The sequence below is a fragment of the Oncorhynchus nerka genome, linkage group LG3, assembly GCF_034236695.1.
Source record: "Oncorhynchus nerka isolate Pitt River linkage group LG3, Oner_Uvic_2.0, whole genome shotgun sequence".
In the NCBI taxonomy this organism is placed as follows: Eukaryota; Metazoa; Chordata; class Actinopteri; order Salmoniformes; family Salmonidae; genus Oncorhynchus; species Oncorhynchus nerka.
This window is the reverse complement of record NC_088398.1, coordinates 64,164,040-64,189,082: the sequence shown is the minus strand read 5'-3', so window position 1 is coordinate 64,189,082 and position 25,043 is coordinate 64,164,040. Positions and strand designations below refer to the sequence as shown.

Below are 25,043 nucleotides of genomic sequence, written 5' to 3'. Positions count from 1 at the left end.
TTATAGAATAGCATGTCATATCACTTAATCCGGCATAGCCAAAGACACGACACCCCCGACAGCATAGTGCGTACCCCAATTTAGACATACATGCTCTAATCCAACCAAATCGCATCAAAGAAAAATGCATCGTTCCTGTATTGTATCAGAGCCCATGTATCTAGATACATATCATCTTGAGAGGGAAAGATGCACCTCTACTTTTATCTAGCTTTTCGCATGCCACCTTCGGGAAGACGGTCACGTGTGCTAGCAACGCAAAGGTCCTGGGTTCGAAGCCTCGGTGTGAGCCGAATCAGGAGGAAGCGGTACTCACTAAGCAAGTAGTGTGACATCCTTCACACACACACACAGCTCTGGTTTGACTCAAGACGACAGACTTCAAAGGCATTCTCATTGGTTTGTGTTGGTTATGATTTTTACCATCGATTACATGACTCATGTTACCATACGCCCTCTCATAGGTTCAGAGCACAGCATAAAGAACACACAGACATGCCTCTTTCTATATGTCTGTCATAACAGACTAGTGGAGAAAACAGTCTGGTTTCCATTCCCCTCTTCCTAGGGTTCATCAACTCCTTTCACAAGGTTATTATCTCAGATTGTTTCTAAAACTCATTTATCAACCACTTGCCATCCGCCATTTGGTGTCAATTCATAAGTAGTTGCAAAATTTCGGTAACTTTCAATAAAGTCTCTGGTTTTTCAGAAATCCGGTTGGATTTCTGTAAAACCAGGGAAAAGGAATGCATGACAAGTCACCATACATTTCTTGTTCTTTGACACAATTAAATATTACATGTCAACTCTAAAACGGCCTTGAAAGAATAGTTATAAAACTTTGTGAATACCATTATCCACCCAATGTTTTCAAAACAACATTGTGCCCTAATGTAGAAAATAGACTAAATAAATAAAAACCCTTGAATGAGTAGGTGTGTCAAAACTTTTGACTGGTAATGTAGGTGTTCCTTTTGTCCAGGAAGAAAAAAGGTCAGTGTGGAGTGCGACTGAGATTTCTTCCTCTGTGGATCTGTTGGGGCGGTATGCGAATTGGAGAGGGTCTTTTGTGTTTCCGGGATGATGGTGTTGACGTGAGCCATGACCAGCCTTTCAAAGCACTTCATGGCTGCCGACATGAGTGCTATGGGGCGGTAGTCATTCAGGCAGGTTACCTTCGCTTCTTGGGCACAGGGAATATGGTGGTCTGCTTGAAACATGTAGGTATTACAGACTCGGTCAGGCAGAGGTTGAAAACTTTCCAGTTGGACCAAGCATACTCCGAGTACACGTCCTGGTAATCCATCTGGGCCCCGAGGCTTTGTGAATGTTGACCTGTTTAAAGTCATCTGGAAACAGCTGGAGCTCTCATGCATGCTTCAGTGTTGCTTGCCTGGAAGCGAGCATAAAAAAGGCATTTAGCTCGACTGGTAGGCTTGCGTCACTGGGTTACTCACAGCTGGGTTACCCTTTGTAGTCCGTAATAGTTTGCAAGCCCTGCCACATCCGACGAGCAACAGAGCCATTGTAGTAGAATTCAATCTTAGTCCCGTATTGACGCTTTGCCCGTTTGATGGTGTGTCTAAGGGCATAGCGGGATTTCTTATAAGTGTCCAAATTAGTGTCCCGCTCCTTGAAAGAAGCACCGCTAGCCTTTAGCTCGGTGCGGATGTTGCCATTAATCCATGGCATCTGGTTGGGATATGTACGCACGGTCAGTGTGGGGACAATGTCAGCATCGGTTTGTGGTGGTAAATAGACAGCTACGAAAAATATGATGAAAACTCTTGGTAGATATTGTGGTCTACAGTTTATCATGAGGTACTCTACCTCAGGCGAGCAATACCTCCTTAATATTAGACATCGCACACTAGCTGTCATTGACAAATAGACACACCCCCACCCCTCCTCTTAACAGACATAGCTGTTCCGTCCTGCTATTGCACGGAAAACCCAGCCAACTGAATATTATTTGTGTCATCGTTCAGTTACGACTCGGTGAAACATAAGATATTACAGTTTAATGTTATGTTGGTAGGATAGTTTTGAGCAGAGATCATCCAGTTTATTTTCCAATGATTGCACGTTGGCCAACAGAACGGATGGTAGAGGCGGGTTACACACCCGCCGATGAATTCTCACAAGGCACCACGATCTCCGCCCCCTGTATTTCCGTATTTTCTTAATGCGAATGACAGTCATTTGGGCCTGGCTTCGGAGAAGCAGAATATCCTTCACGTCGAACTCATTAAAGAAACATTTTTAGTCCAGTTCGAGGTGAGTGATCGCTCTTCTGATATCCAGAAGCTATTTTCACTTATAAGAGACCGTTAATTAGAAACAATGCGAAAAAACAAAACAGCACAGTTGGTTAGGAGCCCGTAAAATGGCAGCCATGCCCTCAGGAGCCATATTAACCAATGGTTGAAGACTTGCTATTCTGTTCTTCAATAGACAGCGGGAAACAGTGAGCAACCTAGCAGGTGGTATCACAGACATTGAGTTTCACTTTAATTATTAATTTAAATGCAGTTGAAGGGAACAGACAACAAAGAGCATTGGAGGAATATCTTGCCAGAAAGGGAGAAGGGGAAAGAGGGGGAGGAGGAGGGGAAAGGGGAGAAGGAGGGGAAAGAGGAGGGTTCATGCATTATACATGTCATTCTCAGAGATGCCTGTTTAATTTATGAGCTCCAAAAACAAAACAAAAAAGCCCCTCCCAGCCAGGATCGAGGCTTTGTCTGTCTGCTGTGGAATGCAATAGCAGTTCACTTAATACTTCAGGACGCTGACGTTTCACCCAACAGCCACCAACATCCAACTCACTACTATGTAATTTCTGAAACATACAGACACAACAAAGCGGCAACGAAGATGACTCATTCTGGTCTGGTCGTTTGGTACTGTTGTTACATTACACCACCAGCCAGCCAGCCAAGACAAGAGGTGAATATTACAGTGGCTGGTAATGTGAGCCTCAATTATCATCTTTCTCAAGGCTCGGTTTACATGTCATGACAATTAGACTCAACAGGATGTCTCCATCAGACGGGGTCAGATGGGTTATAAACATGTCTAGTTGTCCTTTCACTGTGCTGCGGTGGCCTGGGAAAGAGATGTGGCAGTAGCACTCTTTGTCACACACCACTCAGCTTAACGTCCCATCTGATTACTGTACTCTAGTCTCCCCCTCATACCAGTGATAATAGGAACCACCACATCGTCCTGCATGATGATGGATGGATGGATGGATGAAAGTGGAGCATAGAATGGGAGAACAAGCTAATGCACTTTCCCAGCATCACCCACAGACATTTGTTTAGGCTTTGTTTCCCAATGCAAGATAAGATTTCAAGTTGTGATAATCAGATCATATTTTCCACACAATAGGAGAGAAAGAGACTACCATGTAGTCTGTGGTGAATTGTGGGCAATTAAATGCATTTAGTCTTTGCCAACATGTTCCTGTTGTTTCCATACACTTCGACTCGAGGAATTACAAATTAAATGTAGATGATCTGGAATCTGGAAGCTTCAGACCACTCACTATCTAGGTGAGAAACATCTACAACATCACAGGTCTTCATAGGGAGTGAGACTGACCTAATCACATTCCACTGCTATCTGGATTGGAAGTGTTTCTCTCTGAGAAACACTTCAAATCTACTTCTCCCACTCAACCAGCCCCCACAATCCTCTAGTAGCAGACACAAATGGTAGGTCTTCCCCCTGAGTAAACTTGATCTGTATCATCCGGGGCGGCAGGGTAGCCTAGTGGTTAGAGCGTTGGACTAGTAACTAGTAACCGGAAGGTTGCAAGTTCAAACCCCCGAGCCGACAAGGTGCAAATCTGTCGTTCTGCCCCTGAACAGGCAGTTAACCCACTGTTCCTAGGCAGTCATTGAAAATAAGAATTAGTTCTTAACTGACTTGCCTGGTTAAATAAAGGTAAAATAAAAAATAAAATCTCTACCAATGAGAATATACCAGGGAACACAAAAGCCAGAATGTCAATATTCAGAGCATGAGAGGCTTTACCCAGAGGGCCACAGGGCCAGGTCAAAGGTCACTGGATTTACACTGCTGAGTGTTTGTAGGGATCAAGCGAGAGCTTAAGCTGGAATGGCCGATTTCGATTACGGAGCCTTTGGAAATCCTAGCAGTGTAAATTACTCTTCTGTTGACATAGTGACCAGGCCAACTCCCACACTAATTATGAGATAAGAGCGAAGTGTTTCTCCTGACTTTATCATACCAGTAATTCCCTACTGAATATCAACAACATTTCCCCTAGGATGTTTTAAAAACAAGTTTCCTGCTATTCTACACATTTTGCCATGGCTTATGCCTTGTTCTTATGCTATCTGCGTGACAAACAAATATATGATGACTGTCTTTTTATTTTGGTGATTGCAAACGAACAAAGATGATCTTACTTACAAATATGTGGCTCCATTATCTTTTCTACATACTTTATATCTGGTTTGAGTGGTTTAAGTTTACACTGAAAGCGTTTTACCATCCTGAAAATGATATATATATATTTTTTAATTGCAGTGGCAGCCAGGATTTAGCCCACGGTGGTGCGCCACTGCTAAATGCATGAAAGGGAAACACTGCAGACGATCTGTGCAGTTTCATTCAGGAGATGAATATGGCAAATATGATGTGACGGATTGGATTATAAATATCCAGTCAAAAACACCCTCCTGATGAACACCCCTTTAAAACTAACCTTCCTCATCTCTGGGTCCAAACTGTGAAAGGTTGTGTAAGAAAATAGTGATGACTTTGTATAACAAAAGGTTGACATTCCAACTTTTCCTTTAGTGATCTGTCTTGCTTTGCGGGTTCTTTCCCTGTCTCCCGATTCACATTGTGAATTATGATCTCAACAAATAGCAGGCAATAGAGCAACCCCCCCAGCCAATTAAACTTAACAGCCATGTCCAGATCAGGTCCTTCCTGCTGGGACTGACCAGCCTTGCTTCACTCCTCCTCCGCCACACACACACAAAAGGTCAGAGACTGGAATTAATACGAACAGTTAGCAATGTGTGCACACAGAGTTGAACCGAAATTAAATCGTGTTCTAAGAACTAATGCCACTGTCTAATGAGATGAGAAAAATAAGCATTGAAGGAATACCAGTTAGAACAATTGAGTTAATCTCAATACTGGTCCAATGGTATGTATGACATTTCACTTCTAGAACGAAGTGTGTTTTAGTCTTCAGTCAGAGTCTAGACATGACAGCACATACACACTTGACAGCAGTGGAGACTGCTGAGGGGAGAACAGCTCACAATAAATGTCCTGAACGGAGCAAATGGAATGGCATCAAACACCTGGAAATCATGTATTTGATGCCATCCCACAGATTCCAATCCAGTAATTACCACAAGCCCACCCTCCCCAATTAAGGTGACACCAACCGCCTGTGCTTGACAGTGATTTTCACTCAGACGTGGAGGGATCTGTCCAGAATGGTGGTGTGGCTGGATGTGGTGGGTGAGGACAGAGTTGTCGGTGACCACTGAGGGTCTGGTTCAACCACCACCAAAAGGTGGATTGTTTTGTCTGTCTAAGCAGACAAAACAGTGCCAGCCATAAACCATCCACACAGCACTTAGATATTTTCACTGCGCCTCCAAATGCGACTGCCTGCTGCCAGAGAAAACATGGCCCCACAAAGATCATAGCACTCAGGACACAAACAGCATTTGCTGGCCGAGAGTTCTTAGCACCTCAATGTAATTTGCGAAATGAGTGCTCACCGATTTTACATGTAGAACCAAATCGCCTGAAAAAATGTCCGCAGTCAGACGTCTACAGCTGGTTGTCCCTAAAACCCAGCAAGCTGAATGATTGGCAGACAAACACTACATCCACATTCAGTGTGATGTGTGTGAGCCTTTAGTAAATTGCCATGACATACTCTAGAAGTTTGTAGCCAACAGAGAATGTGATATTTTCCCAGAGCACATGCCATCAATTTCCTTTTTAATGAAGGTTAATGCAGATTAAGGAAAAAGCCAAAGCTACCAATTTAATATTATTGACCTAGAAAAACACTACTGTTGGGGAGCCCGGATAATTATTGTTGCCGTAAGAAAACTAGTGGGCAAGAAAGGGGGGAGTGGATGAAAGACACTTAAACACAAGACTTTCATAGCTCTCCACTGCTTGCTATTCAAGCAAACTGTACTGTAGCATTCGTCAAAATGTAAAGGTGTAATTCAATAGAACAAACAATGTGTTAGTTCTTATTGCAGGGATGTCTAGCTCTATGGGTATGATGGATAAGGAGAGTCCAAAAGTAACCCAGAGCGTTTCAGTTCTGTGAAGGTCATCCACGACTCATTGCTGTTAACTAACCGTCCTGCAGACAATGTTGCTTTACAAAGCTTCTCTACTGGCAAGCTCTGGAAACCTTAGTAGGTTGGTGATGCGGCAGATGGGGGAAAGTCGTCAGTTCACTGAAATCATCCGTTCACTGCTGAGGGATGTAATACTACAGATTCACGGATGACTTATTTTCATGTTAGCAATGGGCTGAACTTTCTAGTTCACGGAGAACTCCATCTCCCCGGTCAATGATCTCCCCGGTCAACAAGTTGGCATGGTATTGTATTACATCTTTATTTCAATGCATGATTTTCTCCTTAAATCAAAAATACACTTTGTTCTTATACAACAATGAAAAACTGGGTATTGAAGAAATGGGTTGAACTGCTGGAATTGACACAGTTATCTCCAGGCCTGGGTAACGGAGCATGGCACACCATCTTTTTGTTCTCCTTCCCTGTGAGGAGTTTGGGTAATGATAATGAAGTGCATTGCTTATTTGCAAACTGACATTTAGCTGCCTCAAGTCAATCCTAGCATATGATTTGGCGCTTGGATCACACCCTTGGGGAAAGCAGCCCACGTTAATGTCAGCCATACTCTCCATGTGGAAAGCTTTTTGTCTGCTGCAGACACACACGCACGCACACGCACGCACGCACGCACACAAAGACACTCTTTGCACAAGGAGCAGGAAAAGAGAGAACGCCCTGCAGTTTGCAAACTTTCGATGAGTACCTTATCCAAATGTCTCAAGTGGGACATTATGAAAGCAGAGTAGACCAAATGACAATAGCTCAATAGCTCATACAAATGGCTGCCTACTCTCCACTCCGTCCTCCTGGCGTCTCGACTGAATAGGGGTTGGCCTGTTGTTATGGCATGCTATTGATTCCCTGCCACTGCCACCTCTCCCTGCCCCGGCAAGAGGGCAGGGGGGGTTAATCACCATGACAATGGGGGCTGCTGGGAGTTGGGAGGCTATGGAAACTGCATTGGAGAAGGCCAGGAGGACTTTCCTCCGTCTCAGTTGAAGACTGTGAGGCTTTGATTTCCTTAACCACTGACAGATGGATAGGGTCACAGCATCTTTGTCTAAATAATGAACCAGTCTTTACCACACAGGGACCACACTATGGGCCTGGATGGATGGGTGGGGCAGGCTGCAGCCCCTTGGCAAGGTAGACCCAGGAAGGGGGAGGATGACTTTTCAGCCAATGCTTTTGTCTCTCTGTTTGACAGGGAGCTGTTCATGAAGTAAGGAGAGGCTAATTAGAGTCTGTAGCCATTCACACAGAGGCACTGTACGACATGGGCCCATTTGGAGTGATTGTTTGAGCTGACACTATGGCCCCTGTGCTTTGAGAGGCTGAGAGAAAGAGAGCGAGGAAGGAAGGAAGGAAGGAAGGACTATTGTGAACTTTTAATATTACTTTAAAAGATGTTACATCATGTTCACACTCCAAACAATCATGTCTGAAAGTACAGCCTAAACAAGTCCAAAATGCTAACTGATATGTAACACACACACACTTGTTTTACTATCCTTGTGGGGACCAAACTATTGACTCGCATTCAAATTACTATTTTTCCATACTCTTAACCTAACCCTACCCTTAACCCCACCCATAACCCCAAACCCTAAAGTGACGGTGGAAGAGTTTAACTAAAATATTGTTGTCTATCAACAATGACAAGCTACCTGGGTCTGACAACTTGGATGGAAAAATGACAGAGGATGATAGTAGACAACATTGCCAATCCTGTTTGCCATTTCTTCAATCTAATCCTACAGGAAAGTGTGTGCCTTCAGGCCTGGAGGGAAGCAAGAAGTTCCGCTACCCAAGAATAGTATAGCACCCTTTACAGGCTCAAACAGCCTGTTACCAGCCCTTAGTAAACTTTTGGAAAAAATAGTGTTTGGCCAGATACAATGCTACTTCACAGTGAACAGACTTTCAGCACGCTTATAGGGAAGGGCATTCAACATGTACGGCACTTACACAAATGACTGATGATTGGCTGAGAGAAATGTATACAGATGGTGTTCTTTAACGGAAGCATCTCCAAAATAAACCTGGTAGAGTCCGGCATTCTCCAGGACAGCTGTATAGGCCCCTTACTTTTATCAATCTTTACTAATGACCTGCCACTGGCTCTGAGTAAAACCTGTGTGTCTCTGTATGCTGAGGACTCAACACAATACACATCAGCTACCACAGCAAGGGAAATCACTGCAATAGTTTCAGAATGGGTGACAAGAAATAAGTAGTCCTAAATATTTCAAAAACTAAAAGTATTGTATTTGGGACAAATCGTTCACTAAACCCTAAACCTCAAATATTATAATGAATAATGTGGAATTGAGCAAGTTGAGGAGACTAAACTGCCATAGTCAAAACATATTGATGCAACAGGAGCTAAGATGGGGAGAGGTCTGTCTAAAATAAAGCACTTAACAACTCTATCAAAAAGGTAGGTCCTACAGGCCCTAGTTTTGTCGCACCTGGACTACTGTCCGTCGTGTGGTCGGGTACCATAAAAAATTACAATTGGCCCAGAAAAGGGCTGCACGGCTAGTGCTTAAAATGTACGTGGAGAGTTAACATTAATATTATGCATGTCAATCTCTCCTGGCTCAAAGTAGAGGAGAGATTGACTTCATCACTACTTGTACTTAAGAGAAGTATTGACATGTTGAACGCAACGGCTGCCTGTTTAAACTACTAGCACAGCTCAGACACCCATGTGTGCCCCACAAGACATGCCACCAGAGATCTATTCAGTCCCCAAGTCTACAATAGACTATGGGCGTCACACAGTACTACATAGAGCCATGACTACATGGAACTCTATTCCACATCAAGTAACTCATGCAAGCAGTAGAATTAGACTTAAAAAACACACAGATAAAAATACACCTTATGGAAGAGCGGGGACTGTGGAGACATACACAATAACGTACGCACACATGGATTTTGTGTTGTAGATATGTAGTAGTAGAGTAGTGGCCTGAGGACACACACTTAATGTATTGTAGATATGTAGTAGTAGAGTAGTGGCCTGAGGACACACACTTAATGTATTGTAGATATGTAGTAGTAGAGTAGTGGCCTGAGGGCACACACTTAATGTATTGTGAAATGTAAAATGTTTTAATTGTATACAACTGCCTTCATTTTGGTGGACCCCAGGAAGAGTAGATGTCCTCACAAGGATAGTAAAACATGGAAAATTCGGACGAGACATTTCGCCAGGCCTCCCCAAGGAAAAAGGCTATTTTAGGGTTAGCTAATGGGGGGGGATCCATAATAAATACAAATACAAATCTTAAAATAGCCTTTCCTTGGCGGGCACGGCGAAATGTCCCACTTGTCTGAATTTTCCTCGTCTTACTGATCTCGTGAGGATATCTGGTCCACACAAGGATAGTAAAACCCCAAAATGATAATATATATTTTTTTAAATGACACACACACACACACACACACACACGGACATGTTTGTTAGAATCTCTAGCATTTTCAGAGTTCTAGCAATGTAGCCGGTTGATTATGAAAACCCTATGCAGTGCTTGGACTTGCAGCCAGTAACAGCCTTTTCAAACATAAAACTCATGATGAATGACTGGTGAATGGCTTGTGCCAAAAACTGATGTTGGCCATCACCATGGAAAGGAGAGAAACAAGTTTCACTGCATTAAAGTGAAACCAACAGAGGCTCTCCTTTAAAATGAAGCCATATCTCTCCTTAAAAAAAACACCATGACGAGCTCATTAGGCATGACCTGAACAAGTTCTGGAGCCCAGAAATATTAATTTAGCATTTACATTTTTGTCATTTAGGAGATATTCCCTTATCCAGAGCGACTTACGATGCTTTTCCCAGAGGCTCGCAGCAATATTAAATTAAGTTAATGTATTTCATTAGTGCCATGTAAGTTCTAAATGTTGCAATGTACAGTATAATATAATGATAATGTGCATATGATCACATACAGAAATATATACTTAAGCAATAAGGCCAGAGGGGATGTGGTATATGGCCAATATACCACGGCTAAAGGGCTGTTCTTACCCACGACGCAACATGGAGAGCCTGGATACAGCCCTTCGCCGTGGTATATTGGCCAGGGGTGGAAGGTAGCCTAATCGTTAAAGCTTTGGGCCAGTAACCAAAAGGTTGCTAGATCGAATCCCCGAGCTGACAAGGTAAAAATCTGTCGTTCTGCCCCTGAACAAGGCAGTTAACCGACTGTTCCTAGGCAGTCATTGTAAATAAGAATTTGTTCTTAACTGACTTGCAGAGTATAAAAAAAAAGGTTAAATAAAAATAAATACCACAAACCCGAGGTGCCTTACCGCTATTATAAAACGGGTTACCAACTTAATTAGAGAGGTTAAAAGATAAGTTGGTTTGATATACCACGGCTGTCAGATATGTTTTATGCAGCCAGATATGTTGGTCTGATACCATAGCTGTCAGACATTCAGGGTTCGAACCACCCAGCTCATAAAGCAGATTGTATGAGGACCTTAATAACTGATGTTCCCAAAACCTTTTTCAATTAATCACAATCTGCATTGAATATCAAATCAGAAGATGGCGCTTACAGAGAGGGCTGTCCCGCTTCTAGTTCTTAGGAAACTTTTCTGTATTTTTTTTTCTGTATTCTGTATGTGATGAGATCAGGGCAAGGGTTTCTTTCCAGAGAGACATCAGGGATTTTAACATACACTGTGATAACATACAGGAAGTCAAGTCCTTTTGTTCACCCGACCTAGAAAACCTCAATCAAATGCCGACCGTACTATCTCCCAAGAGAATTCTAGTCACAGCCGTCTAGATCCCTCAAGTTGATACCACGACGGCCCTCAAGGAACTTCACTGGACTTGACTTATATCCTGAGGCTGCTTTTATTGTAGCTGGGGATTTTAACAACGCAAATTTGAAGAAAAGGCTGCCTAAATTCTAACAGCATATCGACTGTAGTACTCGCGCTGCTAAAACACTAGACCACTGTTACTCCAACTTCTGGGATACATACAAGGCCCTCTCCCGCCTTTTTTTTTGGTAAATCTGACCAGGACTCAATTTTGCTCCTCCCTTCCTATAGGCAGAAACTCAAGCATGATGTACCCGTGCTAAGGACTATTTAACACTGGTCTGACCAATCGGAATCCACACTTCCAGATTGTTTTGATCGCCGGACTGCAAATGTTCCGGGTAGCTTCCGAGAATAATATTGACAAAAATACCGAAACAGTAGCTGAGTTTATCAGGAAGTGTATAGGAGATGTTGTACCCACTGTGACTATTAACTTCTCTAGGGTAGGGGGGCAGCATTTGGAATTTTGGATGAAAAGCGTGCCCAAATTAAACTGCCTTCTACTCAGGCCCAGAAGATAGGATATGCATATAATTAGTAGATTTGGATATAAAACACTAACTTTTCCAAAACTGTTAAAATAATGTCTGAGTATAACAGAACTGATTTGGCAGGCGAAAACCTGAGAAAAATCCATTCAGGAAGTAGGATTTTGTGTGTGTAGTTTTCTATTCAATGCCATTACAGTATCCATTGACTTAGGACTCAAATTGCAGTTTCTATGCCTTCCACTAGATGTAAACAGTCTTTAGAAATTGGTTCTGGCTTGTGTTCTGAAAAATTAGGGAGTAAGAGCAGTCAATGAGTGGACCCTGCTGTGTCACAGAGCTTTTTCATGGCGCGACCGGGAGAGTGCCTTTCTTGTTTACCTTTTATATTGACTAAATTATTGTCCGGTTGAAATATTATCGATTATTTTGGCTAAAAACAACCTGAGGATTGATTATGAACATCGTTTGAAATGTTTCTACGAACTTTACAGATACTATTTTAATTTTTTTCTGCCTGTTGTGACTGCGTTTGAGCCTGTGGATTACAGAAGAAAACGCAAACAAACTGAGGTTTTTGGATATAAAGAGACTATCGAACAAAAGGAACATTTATTGAATACATGAATGATCTTCATATGGTTGCACTCAGAAGACAAAGGTAAGTGATTACTTTATCTCTATTTTTGACTTGTGTATCTCTTGTACTTGGCTGGTTACTGTTTGTAATGATTTGTCTGCTGGGCTATGTTCTCAAATAATCGTAAGGTATGCTTTCGCCGTAAAGCATTTTTAAAATCTGACACGGTGGTTGGATTCACAAGCAGTTAGATTTAAAGATTATGTTTAATAGTTGTATCTTTTCTGAATTTTTATAATGAGTATTTCTGTATTTGAATTTGGAGCTCTGCAAACCCGTTGGGACGCACATACCCTAGAAAGGTTAAAACCTACCCTAAAAAGAAAGAGGATAGATGGCAGCATTCGCGCAAAACTTAAAATTGTGAACCACCACATTAAAACATGGTAAGGTGACTGGGAATATGGCAGAAAATCAACAGAGTAGTCATTCCCTCCGCAAGGCAATCAAACATGCAAAACGTCAGTAGAGAGACAAAGTGGAGTCGCAATTCAACAGCTCAGACACAAGACATGTGGCAGGGTCTACAAAAGGAAAACCAGCTACGTTGCGGACACCGACATCTGGCTTCCGGACAAGCTTAACATGTTCTTTGCCCTCTGAGGATAACACAGTGCCACCGACACAGCCCGCTACCAATAACTGTGGGCTCTCCTCCGTGGCCGACGTGAGTAAGACATTTAAACGCATTAACCCTTGCAAGGCTGCCGACCCAGAAGGCGCGCCCTCAGAGCATGCGCAGACCAGCTGGCCATCCCAGTCTGCGGTCCCCACATGTTTCAAGATGGCCACCATTGTTCATGTACCCAAGAATCAAAAGGTAACTGAACTAAATTACTATTGCCACGTAGCACTCACCTCTGTCATCATGAAGTGCTTGAGAAACTAGTCAAGGATCATGTCACCTCCACCTTAGTTGTCACCCTAGACCCACTTCAATTTGTTTACCGCCTCAATAGGTCCCCAGACGATGCAATCGCCATCACACTGCCCAATCCCATCTGGACAAGAGGAATACCTACGTAAGAATGCTGTTCATTGACTATAGTTCAGCATTCAACACCATAGTACTCTCCAAGCTCATCATTAAGCTTGAGGCCCTGGGTTTGACATTGCTCGTCCATATATTTATATATTCTTAATTCCATTTGTGCGTATTGGGTATGTGTTGTGAAATTGTTAGATATTACTTGTTAGATATTGCTGCACTGTCAGAACTAGAAGCACAAGGATTTCGCTACACTCGCAATAACATCTGCTAAACACGTGTATGTGACCAATAGAATTTGATTTGAAGGAACATAGCAATATTAAAAATATCAAACAAAAGGGGATTGGTAACATGTGGGTGTGAATACAAGATGTTGATTGTAATTCATCTTCATAACAAATGCAATACTGTGAAGTCGGCAAAGGCTGTTATGCAGTTTGACATTTCACTGTGTTTCATATTATCCATGTAGTCATTTATAATCAGAGGGTGTCCAAATCATCCTTTGTAAATCCAACACTAATTGGGCCCAAATGTTCAGCACACGAGCTCTGACGAATGAACTGGGTGTCCTTGGACATTTCCAGGTATATGATTTAGAATACAACCTCAATAAAACAGCGTGAGAAACACAAACACAGGAGAGCATTTGTTTTTTTGTGTGTTTTTTTAACCTTTATTTAACTAGGCAAGTCAGTTAAGAACAAATTCTTACTTACAATGACGGCCTAGGAACAGTGGGTTAACTGCCTGTTTAGGGGCAGAACGACAGATTTGTACCTTGTCAGCTCGGGGGTTTGAACTTGCAACCTTCCAGTTACTAGTCCAACACTAACCACTAGGCTACCCTGCCGCCCCCTGTTTTCTCTACCTGTGCTCCATGCCAAATGAACAAGCCATACGAGCTAGTACAGACAAGGATGAGATCCAAATTGGTCATCACCTTCATAATAGCACGCTTCACATAAGCTATTTAGACAATGTTTTTATAACAATGGAAAACACAGGAGATGAAAAACAAAAAACAGTATACTTTTGTAGAAGTGTGAATGAGAACACTCAGCTAGACTATTTACTTCCTGGATGGAATTCAGTGCTCAAACTATGACACAATCAGAACCAACGAGTAGGCCGGTTGCTGCTGTCCTGGCTTATGTGAACAGAAGAGTTTGACAGACAGAACTCATCAGTTACCGTATGAAATAGCACCATATTGGCAGTAAAGTGCAAATGTTTTGGCCAGAGTCACATGGGGCAGGCCAAAAGGTGGTCCCCTAAGGGTTCAGAGTTGCCCCATGTGTTTGAGCCCCACTGTTGTGTCATTGTCATAAGCCTTTCTGGTTGTTGTCCCAGAATGCCTTGGGCTGAGTCTGTCCTCAGTCTACTGTCTGCTAAGTGGACTCAACACCACAGTGAGGGGCTTGTCAACAGCTCCCGGTGAAGCTGAGAGGAGATATCAGCACCATCTTTTCAGAGCACCTGTCAACAGTCTTACTATCAACCGTCTTCGGGACAGGGCACAAAACCCAAACAAGACCCTCGAGAAATGGAGGATAAAATGGCCTACTGTAATTCTAATGAACAAAGAGCTGTATCAGAAATGGGTTGTGGAATCTCAGTAACCCTAGAACAACTTGACTGATGAGAAGGTAAAGGGCATAACAGCTATCACAGTTTAAAATTGTTTGCCTAGAACGTCTATAAAGTTATGGTATAAATCAGGTATCTCAAACTTGTTTTGTACATTTCCTGTCATTTAGTTTTTTTAAGCATATGCAGCCAAGACGTGTTACATACCTTTGAGCACTGTTTGTGATTCTGACACCACACCAAGGATCCATTATTCTGTAATGAAAATAGAAAGAAGATTATGACTTATGATTTTATAGGGAGAAAAATCTATTTCAGTCATTGTCAATGTAATGCAAAAAGAAAGGTGTTTCATTCCAGGACACACAGTAGCTATTCACACTACAATTCAAACAAACATCTGAAAAGCAAAAAATTATGCTCTGAATCGGTTTCACCACAAAGAAAAACATTTTCTAATTATTTTAATTAGAAGTTAAGATTCTTTCACCCCAATATGAATCCTAACGAAGCAAGGTCAGAGTGGGGCGGATCTCTGGTCAGTTTCAGTGTCGTTCAGAATTGGAGTGCCTGCATTTGATCTCACAACAGACATCCCAGGGGTCACTCGCATAGGAATTGATGTCAGCACTCGTATGGAGACTGCAGACACCTCCAATACCCCCTAATTGCTTTGTGTCACCTTCTGGAACCCATGAAGCCAAAGATTTGGTCCCAATTGTGCCTAAAGACAAAGTGTCTCCCTGTCATCTTGAGAAGTTCTAATGGCTTAAAAGCCTGACACAAGTGGCCATTTCCTGAGCTCCAATAGAGCAAAGGACCACAAGGCTATTCTCTCCCATATGGATTCACTTGGACATTAAAATGTAAGATAAATAACCACCCAGACAAAATTGACCATTTGATTAGGGGCTAAAAAGGGCTAAAATTGCACTCTGGCTGTAGGTTGGAAGATTTATGTGTTTCATTGGTTAGCTCAAATTCCCAATGAAGTTAATTTGCCATTATGAATAGTTTGGACATTTCAAATATAGAGAAAGGAAACGTAAATAAAAGGCAATGAGTGTGAATTTCCATGAGCTGACGTATGTTACAAATGAAAGGTCACCGTTAGACATGAATCAGTGCTTTGTTCTGTACAATAAGACACTGCGGCAGGACTGCCTGACTAGCCAAACTTTAAAAGGTCTGCAAACCAAGAAGTCTGCTCAAGTTCAATGTCAAGTTCAAAGCCTTCTCAAACAATGTAATCCAGTGGAAATTCCCAGTGAGACCTCAGGAAAAAACTGATCATTAAAGGCTTTACTTTGCCATCCAGTACCAGTGAGCACTGCGTGTTTGGCGTCAAGTATAACAGTCAGCTGGCTTCAAAGACATTTATGGTACATCAGGAATTCTAGAACAAACTTCTAAAGCTGTATTACTTAATTGTGTAACTGCATTTGCAATACTATAACACAGAAGTTACTGAAAACAGTTTCTTCCCCTCGCAGACATCATTGCACGGGAGATAGAAGAGCACAATATGTACAATGTATTTTGTACCATGCTGAGCAACGCTCCTCAGTTCGGCAACAATAACGGTGGTGGGACAGCCAGTGGTTGGGGCCGCTATTTCCCCCTACAGCAGATTCTACCTTTAAACGTCCATTCCACAAGCTGCTCTACTGCCAATTTTAATAACATCTCAAATAAATCCATGTTACTAATGAACAGGATGAAAGACTGACAAAACTCAGAATTTTACCAAACAAAGACCAAATTAGTAGGGAATTGCCAGGGACCTCACGATACGATATCACCATACTTAGGTGCAGATCCGATATCTATTGTGATTCACACGATTCTATATGCATTTCGATTTGATACTGTGATTTTATTGCTATTTGATGTTCCAAACATATTGCTCACCATATGTCTGACACAGAGGACAAGAGAGAGCCATGAGGAAACAAAAGTTAACAGTCATGGAAAGAAAGGTGCTGAAAATAAATTGGCTCCCTATTTAAAAAGAAGATTGAGAATAATCTATGAAGGAAAAATACTGGAGTTTTGGTGTGGGTATAGCCAACTAGCGTCAAAATTATACTGCGATAGTCAAAACGACACATCAAAAATAACAAAGATTATGTAACTTTATCGATCCCCCCCCCATCACTATGCTCCACCTATAGATTACATTTCAAAGACAGCACCTGACATTTTGGAACCAGAAAACATGAAGAATGCACATTTAAGGCAGGCTGCAACAGGGTAGGATACAGTAAGCAATACTACAGAAGAAAAGTATGTACACTGAGAATACAAAACATTAAGAACACCTGCTCTTTCCATGACAGACTAACCAGGTGAAAGCTATGATCCCTTACTGACAGAACTTGTTAAATCCACTTCAAAATCAGTGTACCGGTACATGAAGGGGAAGAGAACGGTTAAAGAAGGATTTTAAGCCATCACACAATTGAGACATGGATTGTGTAAGTGTGCCATTCAGAGGGTGAATGGGCAAGACAAAAAATTTAAATTGCCTTGAAACGAGGTATGATAATAGTGGCCAGGCACAGGCACACCGGTTTTAAGAACTGCAACGCTGCTGGGTTTTTCCACACAACTGTTTCTCGTGGGTATCAAGAAACCCAAAGGACATCCAGCCAATTTGACAACTGTGGGAAGCATTGGATTCAACATGGGCCAGCATCCCCGTGGAATGCTTTTGACACCTTGTAGAGTCCATGCCCTGATGAATTTAGGCTGGGCAGAAGGGAGGGGGGATGCAACTCAAAATTAGGAAGGTGTTCGGAAAGTATCCAGACCACTTGACTTCTTCCACTTTGTTGTTACAGCCTTATTCTAAAATTGATTAAATTATTTTTTCCTCTCAATCTACACACTATACCCCATAATGACAAAAACAGGTTGAGAAAAAAACAATCTTTGAGGCAAAGGAGTTGTCCGTAGAGCTCTGAGACAGGATTGTCGGGGTGTTGGGGCACAGATCTGGGTACCCAAAAATGTTTGCTGCATTGAAGTTCGCCAAGAACACAGTAGCCTCCGTCATTCTTAAATGGAAGACGTTTGGAACCACCAAGACTCTTCCTTGAGCTGGTTGCCCAGCCAAACTGAGCAATCAGGGGAGAAAGGCCTTGGTCAGGGAGGTGACCAAGAACCCGATGGTCACTCGGACAAAGCTCTTCTGTGGAGATGGGAGAAACTTCCAGAAGCACAACTATCTCTGCAGCACTCCACCAATTAGGCTTTTATGGTAGAGTGGCCAGACAGAAGCCACTCCTCAGTAAAAGGCACATGACAGCCCACTAAAGGACTCTCAGACCATGAGACTCTGGTCTGATGAAACCAAGATTGAAATCTTTAGCCTGAATGCCAAGCTTCATATCTTTGGCCTGAATGCCAAGCTTCATGTTTGGAGGAAACATGGCACCATCCCTACGGTGAAGCACAGTGGTGGCAGCATCATGCTGTGGGTTTTTTTTTCAGTGGCAGGGACTGGGAGACTAGTCAGGATCAAGGGAAAGATGAACAGAGCAAAGTACAGAGTGATCCTTGATGAAAACCTGTTCCAGAGCGCTCAGGACCTCAGACTAGGGCAAAGGTTCACCTTCTAACAGGACAACAACCCTAAGCACACAGCCAACACAATACAGGAGTGGCTTCGGAAAAAGCCAGAGCCCGAACTTGAGCCCGATCGAACATCTCTGGAGAGAACTGAAAATAGCTGTGCAGTAACACTCCCCATCCAACCTGACAGAGCTTGAGAGGATCTGCAGAGAAGAATTGGAGAAACTCCCCAAATACAAGTGTGCCAAGCTTGTAGCGACATACCCAAGAAGACTTGAGGCTGTAATTGCTGCCAAAGGTGCTGAGTAAAGGGTGTGAATACTTATACAAATGTAATATTTCTGTTTTTCATATTTAATACATTTGCAAACATGTCTAAAAAACAGTTTTTGCTTTGTCATTATGGGTATCGTGTGTATATTGAGGAGGGGGGGGAAAACTTAATCCATTTTAGAATAAGGCTGTAACAAAATGTGTAAAAAGTCAAGGGGTCTGAATACTTTCCGAATGCACTGTATGTACTGTATTTTGATTGAAATGTTGTGCTCTATAACATGATGGATATTTTTTTATGTGTAGGCTCATACAAATCTGATGGTATAAAAACTAAAAATTAATGATCAAACAAATCTAAATAATATATCAAGTGACAGTAAATAAACCCCTGGCATTTACACTGCGGGAGAACACTCAAGATCATTTATACAAATTGTCAAGAGTCCAGACCCGCTCCTAAATAACAGGCCTAGTTTAACACCTTTCACAGCCCATTTGTCAATGGCGACAGATAGGGATCCGCAGAGGGGCTAATTTTGCTCAGTGACAGCATCTCTGCAGCACTGGTGGGGCTCAGTGGGACGTTGCCCCAGCTGTCCAGGCCTGACCCCAGCATGTCATAGAGCAATGGGGAATAATTATAGGTCAAGACTTCATCCCAACGACTCAGTGGCATTCCTCAGCAGTTTCAACATTATGCAGTGCTGCTGAGGGACTGTCAAAGACACTGATCGATTAATACTTTCCAGATCAACTCACAGCTTTCTCTGTGTCACTGGTGAAGTCTTGTAAACACAGATTCACCCCAGAGATGTATTATGACTTGTGTCAGTTGAGAAGGAAGAGCAGGTGGCCGGGGGCATGTTGTATCGTCTAGACATTTGAGGAACATGGGCAAAAAGCCTGCTCTGCATTCCTTCTTTTGAAAACCGCTCTCTTTTGTTTCCTGTTCATCATTAAGATTTTTTTGTGACATCTGTTCAGTGTTCACTTTCTACATCCAATTTTTCAGAAACTAATATTGTGTAGCTGCAGTCCTACATTATATTAAATCAGTGCTGATGAATATATTTATGTTTTCAGCAATTCTGCACAGAAATTGTACATCACTGACATCGGTAAAAGACCTGACAAACATCTATTTGGATCGAAATATTGTCAACCAATAAATATATGTGTAGTGCATCTTGGTGTGCAGAGTAGACTTTATTCTTTTATGGATTAGTCTGGCCCAGCACCCCATTCAAAGCGAAGTGTGTTTGATTTTTTTGACAGCTCAAAGAGCAAGCAACCTGCCTATATGTCCATAAACAACCCAGGAGCCTCTCTGGATCAAAATAACTAAGCAACCCCCTAGGTCATGTCATCTATTGACTGGCTCAAATAAAAGCCCTTCAGATCTAAGTCCATAGCTGTGGGCTCTGAGTAAATATAATGTGTGAATGGAAAGGCAGGGCTAGTGACAGAGTCCTGTTCTTCAGGATAACATACACAAGTAGTAATATAATAGGAGCTATAAGTGAATGTTGTATCACATTGAAATGGTGAAGGTGTTGAGGCTGTATCCTGTCAGGAATGTGTACTGTTTGTCTGAGGAGACAGTAGAGGATGTACCAGGCAGTAGCACTCACTGGGAGCTGACAATTACAGACACGACTGGCATGGATTAAACCTTTTACAGAGGTGTGGCCAAGCTACATAGACCGCTATTCATCCAGTCTTCACTAATAAAAAAAATTCCACACGAGACAAGCAGTGGCTGTCGTCTGATTCCACCCCAACTTATTTAATATCAAAGGCTAAAACAAGTGGACATGGATAAACTACTTTCTTTCCTTAGCAATGAACATAAGTCTCTCAAGTGCAATACTAACTTTCAGTACCTCCGCTAATTGGGTATGAAAAAAATAACATTTTAAATTCCATTTATGACTTCAAATGTAATAACAAGTCCACACCTTGTTTTTTGGCTTCATGGGTCCTCACATAAATCATCCACTACAAACCTGATGCTTTCAGAATGTAAGTGAACAGAGAACCCAGTTCACTCTTAATATTTTAAAGTGTCCAGTGACCATATTTATGACTGGGTGTTCCCCTCTGTCTATTGTACCAGGTTGACAAGTCCCCTATAAGCGAAGTAAAATGTCAATAAAAACATCTGGATTTGGAAGTAATTCTACATTCATAAATCCAAAACCCAAAAGGCCATGCCTTTTTCCGACTGCATCTTCAGTCTGTTCCTACTAAGCTCAATAACTCATCATCACTGACAATTAAAACCGTTTTCCTTGGATCCTGATTCGGCCAAGTTCAAGGGAGGACTTGTCTGGGAGTTTACAGCTGAAAGTGCTAAAATCATTTCCAGTTTTTAATTTCAATATACAAACAAATGTATTAGGCTATAAATTCTATAAAAGACAATATAAAAAAACATAAGAAAATTGTTTCTGGCTGCTACAAAAGTTATGAAAATTGGCTGTTGTACAATACACACAAAGAGGTTACTTTATATATTTGTTCTAATGTGAAAAATCAAGTAACAGTAAATGTCCCCTCTAGATAAAAGCTATTGCTGAAAGTGTCTATTTACATGAAACTGGAAACTTTGTGTGTCTTGGTTTCCTTAAACAGTATTAAATTGCTCCTATTACTAAGAAGGAATGCTTTCCGAGTTGAATTAAGAGGTCTAAAGTCTCAATCATATTAGAGGAGGGAGGAGAGCAGCCGCCCGGCCAGGCCTGCTCTGTAATAAGATCTGGCAGAGGAAGCAGATCCACCTGTGGGTTGCAGCACGCCGAGCGCTGACTGAGCATGCGCCAGTTTGTGGCAAAAGTACATTAGAGCTTATCACATTTAGCCAAAGTGGGCCTCTGCGTTTAGCAGGAAGGTGACCTCACTGGGGATAGCATCAGGAGGCTAGTGTCCCTTCTACGAAGCGTGACGCTGGAATTTGGTGGCAGGGGTTAGGGCTGGGGCACAGGGAGGCATGTGTTTTTTCAGCTGACCAGACATCCCATTTCCACATGAAAGTGCCTGCTGAGAGAGAACACAGTGCATTTGACAGTCCTCACAGAGTATCAACAATAATTGGCTTCTATTCTTGGAGATGCAAGCCTGCTCACCCAGCACCTTATCACTGAGCATAAATGCACCTCTTCCTCCTAATTTCCTAGCCTCTGAACACACCTGAGATCAAATACAAATGCTAAGGCTCTGCAGTCTATTACTAGACAATTAACCCTTTATAGTTGCAGGGGAGTTCACTAGTTTCACCTCAACCTCTGACTTTTCAGTTGAATGGTGATTTATTTTATGCCTCAATATCAAATGCCTGGGTAGTGTTGAGAAGTTGTTGAAATTATCTTCAAACTAATTTATGAGAGCTTTAATACACTAACTGGTCTAATAAAGAATAACAAAACATATGACCTAACATAAACCCAACAAATATAGAGAAGAGAGAGAGAGACAAAGCACTCAATTGATAGTTAGTCAAGTTGACGAGTTCTCCTGACATTGATTCCAAAACTCACACAGCAATTAGTAATAAAATACTACAGTGTGAAAGGCCCAACTTCATCCTTGAAAATGCAAATGTTCACTAGTGAAAAACCGAGTGCAGATAGAAGGTGAAAGAGTGCTGGAGAAGAGGAGGATCAGTGGTGAGTCCTTTACACTGGGTCATGAGAGAGAACTGTGTGTCCGGTGAAGGGTGAAAACTTCTGACACCGCTTATCAAATCACCCAGAGGACAAGGCTAAGTACAGCAAATCACTTCTTCCAACACAAATTGTAGAAGGCCATCGAAACACACTTGGTGGTCACCATCGGTGTGTATCAGCCTTGTGATCCATTTTCCAGGTTATTTATGGCGAATTGTGAGGTGAGTGAAATTAATGTGGGGTGAGAAGAAAACGGCCTCATTTTGATAGACTATACACAAAGTAGAGCATACATCCAAAGACGTGACAGGTAGCCTAGAGGTTAAGAGCATTGGGACAGTAGCTGAAAGGTCGCTGGTTTGAATCCCGAGCCAACTAGGTGAAGAATAAAAAAGATATGTTAATGTGCCCTTGAGTAAGGTACTTAAACCTAATTGCACCTGTAAATTGCTCTGGATAAGAGTGTATGCTAAATGCCTAAAATGTGAAAACCTCAACTTGGTTAACAAATCTCAAGAGCAGCACTCATTGCTTACTTGTATTGGTTATTAATTAACCAGTTAATAGATTTTTTTTAAACAGATTGGCAATGCTAGAATGTCCTTGCATTATAATAGTAAGTGCCATGTCCTCTGCTGCAGAATTTATCCATATAGTGGAACGCAAAACCAATCGACTCCTGTAGGGTAATCAACTGTGACACTTTTCGGCCCCACAAGATTATCAATAAGCTTTTATTTCATAGAAGAGGCCAAATCGTTTACACTGACATTTCAGTACCAATAGCTTATTCAACAGATGCAGTGCGTGTCTTGACCTCAACTCTGTCTCTCGAAAAATGCCTTATTTTTATTATGAGGAGGACACATAATGCGTAAATTCCGTAAAAGTTGAAGAGACTGTGAGCAACACACTCTTACCTGGGAGTGCTTGAAAAAAGCGGAGATGCGAGTGATGTGCAGGCTGAGACACCTTGAGGCACATCTAGCTCGGTAAATGCTGCCAGTGAAGAAAGAGTCATCCTGCCTGGTCCTCGAAGCGAAAGTTCCATGGGTCGACAACTCTGTAATCCATAGACACAGGGTAACACATACGTTTACGCTCTTGGGCAACATTTTTCGTTTGCGGGTAGCCTATTGCTTTTTATTCGTCCATTGATCGGGCTACACTGCGTGTTGACTCCAGTGGAGAAACTAAAGAAACTTCAATTATACACTGGGGAGGAGTCAGAACCGCGTGCGCTCTGTGATTGGCAGATACCGATGTGAATGTCAAATACTGCGGGTGCCTTGTAGCAGGTAGAGGTTGTGGACTCACTGTGAAGGATTTTGAAATTAACTATTTTTGAGTTAATGGTTTGAATGATTTTGTGCTATTGCTATGAATAACATTTTAATTCAATGTCATCTCATGACATGAATTGGCTACTTATGTAACATTGACTAGGTACCGTTACCCCCTGTAAATAGCCTCCTTATTGTTTTATTGTGTTATTTATTGATTTATTTGGTAAATATTATCTTAACTCTTATTTTCCTTAAAACTGCACTGTTGGTTAAGGGCTTGTGTGTAAGCAAGGTCTACACTTGTTGTATTTGGCGCATGTGACAAGTAACATTTTATTTATTTGATTTAAAATCTGCAGAACTTCTAGTTGCACACACTAGGCTAGAGGTTTTCACAGTGGACCTGATTACTTAGGCTACCATGTTTATCATGCAGTATTACTATCTCCCCAAAACATAAATAGCTCATCCTACATAAACCACACCTTGAATAAGAAGCTCCACATTTCATGTCTTCGACCTACTGCCACCTACTGATGACACAACACATCAGAAATTCATAGTATACAGGTTGTCCAAGACCCCATATATGACCCCTGGAAAGCTTCCCAGGAAACCCCTTTCGTCCAGCCTGTGCCTCACCGTTTAACAGTAGCTCGGAAAAATATTCTACCTAGAAAACAATTAAAACCATCTTAACACAAATTCCTCAACATGGTCTCCCATTATCTGGCATTGTTTCATAGCCTAGGGTTTGGAGCAAATATGACATGTAGGAAAATATTTAAATCCTTGCCATTTATTGATGAAAAAAACAAACAACGTCAGTATTTAATAAGAAAGTTACCTAGGGGGAACTAGACACTGTTGCTCTGCTATTCTCAGCTTATGGGAGTGCTTTCTTGTATACCATTACAGCCGCAATGTAATGAGCTTTTATAAGGGTTGCTCTTAAACAGTATGCAGAATGGGATGCAAATGGAGACTTACACAATCATTCGATTTTGGGTCAGGTAGCCAACTCGCCCTGGGCCAGCGATGCTGAGTGCCAAATACTTCAGCCCTTACCTCTCCCTCTCGCACTCATGAAATGGGTCTGTTAATGAGGCTGCCGGTGCCAAGGACAGGGATCACCCCCAAAATACTAGTTTCTGTGTCCAATAACACATTTTTATCAGTTACGTATCCTATAGTTATCCCTCCTGCAAGTTGTGTATCCACTAGGCATGTTTGCTAGAGTATGATTTGTGATTAGAGAAGAGAAACAGCTACCAATTTTCTGATACTGTTG

At 42.0% G+C, this 25,043-nt stretch overlaps 1 protein-coding gene across 1 annotated transcript in view; it reads right to left on the bottom strand.

Annotated features, from left to right (window-relative positions):
- The window catches only part of LOC115112460 (anosmin-1-like), an 84,695-nt gene extending 61,040 nt beyond the window's left edge, over nucleotides 1-23,655 (bottom strand). The window contains exons 1-2 of the mRNA XM_029639545.2: nucleotides 23,387-23,655; nucleotides 15,157-15,204 (exon numbers count right to left, since the gene is read on the bottom strand). Coding sequence (XP_029495405.1) covers nucleotides 15,157-15,204; nucleotides 23,387-23,581 — 243 coding nt within the window. The 5' untranslated portion in view covers nucleotides 23,582-23,655. The remainder of the gene's footprint in view (nucleotides 1-15,156; nucleotides 15,205-23,386) is intronic.
- Nucleotides 23,656-25,043: the final 1,388 nt, after the last annotated feature.